This window comes from Neofelis nebulosa, chromosome 6 (genome assembly GCF_028018385.1).
Source record: "Neofelis nebulosa isolate mNeoNeb1 chromosome 6, mNeoNeb1.pri, whole genome shotgun sequence".
NCBI classification, from domain to species: domain Eukaryota; kingdom Metazoa; phylum Chordata; class Mammalia; order Carnivora; family Felidae; genus Neofelis; species Neofelis nebulosa.
The window spans coordinates 47962470-47968097 of record NC_080787.1 but is presented as its reverse complement, the minus strand read 5'-3'; the positions used below and the strand labels follow the sequence as shown (position 1 = coordinate 47968097).

At 45.6% G+C, this 5628-nt stretch overlaps 1 protein-coding gene across 1 annotated transcript in view; it reads right to left on the bottom strand.

The window, feature by feature from the left end:
* Nucleotides 1-4662: 4662 nt before the first annotated feature.
* SLC25A27 (solute carrier family 25 member 27) overlaps nt 4663-5628 on the bottom strand; it is a 30956-nt gene continuing 29990 nt past the window's right edge. The window contains exon 9 of the mRNA XM_058734158.1: nt 4663-4831. Within this exon, the coding sequence (XP_058590141.1) occupies nt 4763-4831 (69 nt within the window). The 3' untranslated portion in view covers nt 4663-4762. The remainder of the gene's footprint in view (nt 4832-5628) is intronic.

The window sequence follows — 5628 nt, the reverse complement described above, 5'->3', positions numbered from 1 at the left end:
TCGCGCCGACTGGTAAGACCGGCGGCGGGACCAACCGCCGCGGTCGCGCCGCCCATGCATTTGCAGCGCGCGGCGCCCCACTTCCGGGCGCGGGAGGCCGGCCGGGCCCGCGGGCGCGGCGCGGCGCGGGGGAGCTGGGCCCCGGCGCGGCGCGGGGCGAGGCCTGCGGGTTTGCCGAAGGGGCTGGGAGGGCTGTTCCCGGGGCCACGCGGTGGCGGGGTCGCGATCCAACCTACTTCTCCAAAGAGCGCCTTCCGCCGCGGAGGGCGCAGTGGGCGGGCCTGGCGGAGGGCGGGGTGGGGGTGGGGGGCGACACCGAAGGGGGGCTGGCTCTTGGCAGTCCACCTAGTGCTGCTGGAGCCCCGTGTGCCCATGCTAGGCTCCGAAGGAACGGGAGGAGACCTGGGGGCGCCGAGGGCACGTGCCTGAGCGTTAGGGCCTAACGCTCAGAGGGCCCGGGGCTCAAGGGCGGAGGCCGACCGGGATGCCCCTGCGTCCCGCGGGCGGGGTGCTTGCGTGCGGCACATTCCCCATTCGGTGTTGTGACGTTGAGCAAGTTGCTTACCCTCTTCTTGAACCTGTTTAGTAGCTTGAATTGATGAAGTTGTTAAGAGGGTTACAATAAAGTATGAATGTATTTGGAGACTGTTACATCTTCCCCACAGCTACTGGGCTTGACTTTCTCTGCTTTTTTGGCCTAATTCCGGCTTCTCGGTTTTGCAGGCATTTATTCTTTTACTCACAGGGCTAGCGCAGAACTGGACTTAACAAAAGGAGGTCTAGAGGAACGGAAGAAACACGGCTTGGTATCTTGCTGTATCTACTACGGCAGGGGACCTCTTGGCTGTCCTCTTGTTCTGTTCCCTCATTGAAATCTTAGCAAGATAACCCTTAGAAGACTGCAGGGGGAGGGAGTGGAAGGGGAAAGTGCAGGGTGGTGGTGGTCAGGGGGACTGTGAGTAGCTCCCAGACATATGCCTAGAATAGATTTTTGTTCATTCACAAAGCCAGTCACGTTCGTGGGAGTTTCTCGTGTCACTCCTTCACATTTTGAAATATCATCAAGGGGCGCCTGGGTGGCTCAGTCGGTTAAGGGTGGGTCTTCACCCAGGTCATGATCTCACGGTTTGTGGGTTCTCTGGTCCCTCCCAGCTGTGTGCTGACAGCTCAGAGCCTGCACCTGCTTCAGATTCTGTGCTTCTCTCTCTCTCTCTCTCTCTCTCTGCCCCTCCCCTGCGCTCTCTCTCTCTAATTCAAAAAATAAGCATGAAAAAAATTAAAACAAGAAAAAAGAAAAAGAAATACCATCAAATACAATGTAAATAAAATCAAGACAGTTCTTAATATAATCCTGGGCTATTAAATCTCAGCGTTTTCAATCTATCCAGGTTAGAAGTAACCTTCTGCCGAAACCTCCCATGCTTACTTCTTTCAAGTTTTTTGTTTTTTTTTTTAATATTTATTTTTTTAAAGTAAGCTCTAGGTGGGGCTTCAACTCATATCCCTGGGATCAAGAGGCACATGCTCTAGGGAATGAGCATCCCCTCAGTCTGAGGGGACTAGAGACTGAGTATCCCCCAGCCTTCTCCCCCCATACTTTTTAATGGCACTTTCACATTGTGTTGCCGTTGGCTTTGAGCACTTTGGCATCCCGCCAACTTAAACACTCCTTGTGGCAATAAATGTTGGTTGCATTCCTGGGACCTAACATGGGGCTGACCCAGTAAGTACTTGCTGGATGAATAAATACAAGAATCATTTGGTTTCTTTAAGAAGTTAGATTTTTATCTGATAAACTCATCCTTGACAATTCAGTTTCGGTTTCCAATTTTTCTGTAATGTTTTATATTCATGATGGAAGAAAAACATTTGATTTAAAAACATCTAGCAAGATCTAGGGGTACCTGGGTGGTTCAGTCGGTTAAGCTTCTGACTTCGGCTCAGGTCATGATCTCCCGGTTTGTGGTTCCAGCCCCACGTCAGGCTCTGTGCTGACAGCTCAGAGCCTGGAGCCTGCTTCAGATTCTGTGTCTCTGTCCCTCTGCCCCTGCCCCCGCGTGTGCTCTGTCTCTCTCTCCTTCTCAAAAATAAACGTTAAAAAAATATAGCAAGATGTAGCTCAAATGTCTCTTCTTCGTGACTCTACTATTCACCCAGGCAGAACTGGCTAGCCCCCCGCCCCCTCTGTTACATTTAGTTTTTGTGACATATGATGTCACGCCATGCAATTGTTTACTATTTCTCCTTTTTACCCAGGTATGAACTTCTTAAAGGCAAGAACTCCTCTCATTTTTTATATTCTCAGGGCCTAGCACAGTACTGGACTTTTAGTCAGCACGCAATAAATGTTGAACAAGAGAATAAGCAGATTATCTGGCACTGTGTCCTTTATGGTGGAAGGAAGGAGTTCATTATAAAATGGTCTTATTATCATCTGGAATTGTTTGATCATCCCACGGAATAATGGAGGTTTCAATTCTCTGTTTCAGCTCAAGCAGTATAACCAAACCCTTACAGAGAGCACAGGGCTGTAGATAGAGGAAATGACTTCTGTCTTCTGTTGAACTTGTCCCCTAACCTCCTTCCATGGCTCAGTGCCTTGACTCCTGAATGTCAGGGCATATCATGTGGCTATAATGGGCTGAGAACCTGTTCCTCCCATCTTCCTAGATGTTCCCAATGTCCCCCCTCTTCTGTGTCTGGGGGAGGTAGCTTTATTTGCCCTGCATTGCTCTGCTGTTGGACAGGGAGCTTAAAAAATCAGACCACTGTGCCGTGAGGATTAAGCTCCTGCTACCACCGTCCATCTCCAGAACGTTTTCCTCATCCCAAACACTGTAGCCATTAAACACAGACTTCTCATTCTCTCCCATTCCATCCCATTAGTAACCACGATTCTCCTTTCTATGAATTCGGTTACCCCGGGTTATCTCCCATAAGTAGGATCATACGGTCTGTGTCCGTTTCCGCCTGGCTTACTTAACTCGGCACCACGTTTTCAAGATTCATCCGTGTTGCAGCATGTCTCAGAATTCCCCTGCTTTTTAAGGTGGAGTAATATTACATTGTGTGTGTGTGTGTGCGCGCGCGCGCGTGCACACACACACACACACACACACACACACACACCCCACATTTTGTTTATCCCTTCATACATCGTCTGTCAGCAGACATTTGGGTTTCCACCTTTTGGCTCTGTGAAAAACGCTGCTATGGACATTGGTGTGCAAGTAGCTGTTCAAGTCCCTGATTTCAATTCTTTGGGGTAGGGACCTAGACCCGGATTGCTGGGTCATACGATAGATAATGCCATGTTCAGTTTTTTTTTGAGGAACCTCTACACTGTTTTGTATAGTTTTACATTCTCATCAGCCACGTTTCCCCACGTTCTCACCAGCACTTGTTATTTTCTGTTGTTGTTTTTAACAGCCATCCTCATGGGTATGAAGTGGTACTCATGAATTTTGCACCTATGTTCATAAAAGACGTTGGTCTGTAGTGGTCTTTTTTATAAACAGATTTAAGCATTTGGGACAATAAAAAAAAAAAAAAAAAAAAAAGCCAGGGCTGTCCTGAGGTTTCTTGGTTGTGTTGGTGAGTTTGTAGTGCCACAGAGAATCCTGGAGCAGGACCAGATTTTAAAGGACAGGGAGGAAAGATGTGTACAAAAAGTACTGTTGTAATATTGGGAAAGTTCAGCTCACAAGGACTGTGGCCCTCCTGGAGGAGGTATATGGTTGGCAACTGAGGGAACATGATCAAAACTTGAGAACGAGTAAGAACCAGGAAGACAGATGATGGGAGCATCTGCCATTTATTGAGTAATGGTAAATGTTCACGAATTCCCAGCCTAAGTGTAGTAGCTGGAGTCACAGAACTGCAGGACTCTCCCGAGAGACAGAGAGAGTAACAGTTGGCAAGAGGGCCAAGAACAGAACCCCGAAGAACCAAAATTTAAGTACTGTGCAGCAAAGAAATAGCCAATAGAGACTGCAAAATAGGAAGCAGCAGGAGGGAATAGTATTTTGAATTTTTTTTTTTTCAACGTTTTTTATTTATTTTGGGGACAGAGAGAGACAGAGCATGAACGGGGGAGGGGCAGAGACAGAGGGAGACACAGAATCGGAAACAGGCTCCAGGCTCTGAGCCATCAGCCCAGAGCCCGACGCGGGGCTCGAACTCACGGACCGCGAGATCGTGACCTGGCTGAAGTCGGACGCTTAACCGACTGCGCCACCCAGGCGCCCCGGGAATAGTATTTTGAAATCAAAGTAAAATATGGTATTTAAAAAGGAGAGCTGATTCTCCAATGTTTCAAGGAATTCCAGTGTATTTTCCCCTTCGATCCTCAGCCAGTGATCATGTCCATCACTGTAATTTATTAGATATCCTTTCTAGTCCCAGCAGAACCGAATTAATAGGAAAACTGGGTCAATGGCAGAGCTGGATTTATTATAAATTAACAAGCTTGTAGTGACAAGGTATGGGCATCCTTTTTGCTAATATTTCAAAGCTGACATCTAAATTAAACCTGTTTTTATTTCAGTTGTGAAAAGTACAGATTAAGACTTAAAAATCATCTCTAAATTTATTATCATCATTTAAAAATAACACCAGGGCAAAGCTGCACCAGTACACAACAAAACCTTTTACAACCCATCAGGCGTTTTTAAAACATTTATTTTAAAAATCAGAATAATGCGCTATATTTACTCACATATATTCCTGTTTGTTACCAGATATTTTCAGCAAACAGACATCTTTAAGCCTCTTCATCTGCTTTTATCAAACCTTCAAAGTGGCTCCTGCTGCTGTTGACAATCACAGCAGCCTGTTGGGGGTAAAGTATGGGGAGAGAAAAATAATCACGTATTCCTCAAAATTCAGAAATAATAAAACACTTGAGCGGGTAAATGTGCATTTGTATGGCACCAACGAAGGCCAAAATAGTGATGTAATTTCCATACACACTCTAAAATGAATAATATAAACTTGTCCCATTATTAACTATTAACTCACCAAATACTTTGTGTTAAACCCTAGAGTTTTATGGAATAGCTATTAAACTGATGACTACTTCATAAACATTGTAATAATTACGTATGTTCAAAAACACAATCTTTTGAAAATGCAGCTAAACAGTTAGTTTGGTGAAGAATCTCATGAAATCAAGTGTTACTGACCCAACACAATTATTCTGAAGGTAGGAGGAAAACAACACATGAGTTTTTATGGATATAAGGTCTTTAGAATTGATGCTCAATCATTCCTCCACACGACCTGGCATTTAGTAATCATATATATTTTGGGGGAATCGTTTTTAAAGAATCCTGTGTGTGCATAAATGTTTTTCTCTCTCCACCCCCAAAAAATTCTCTGAATGCAACAAATACCTTCTGAGTGGCTTCTATTTGGAGTTTTAAGAGAAACAGAGATGTATTACATGGTCCTTGCTTGCAAGCAGTTCATTCTGTACGGGGGAAGGAGGCATAAATCCATATACACAGTCATGTGTTCTTAGGAGGGGAGGCAATGGGAGCACAGAGGTGTTGCAAATGTGGAAGTCTCCGGAGGTCATTCTAGATATTAAAGTAGGCTTTAACCCCAACATGAGGATGAATTGGCAGT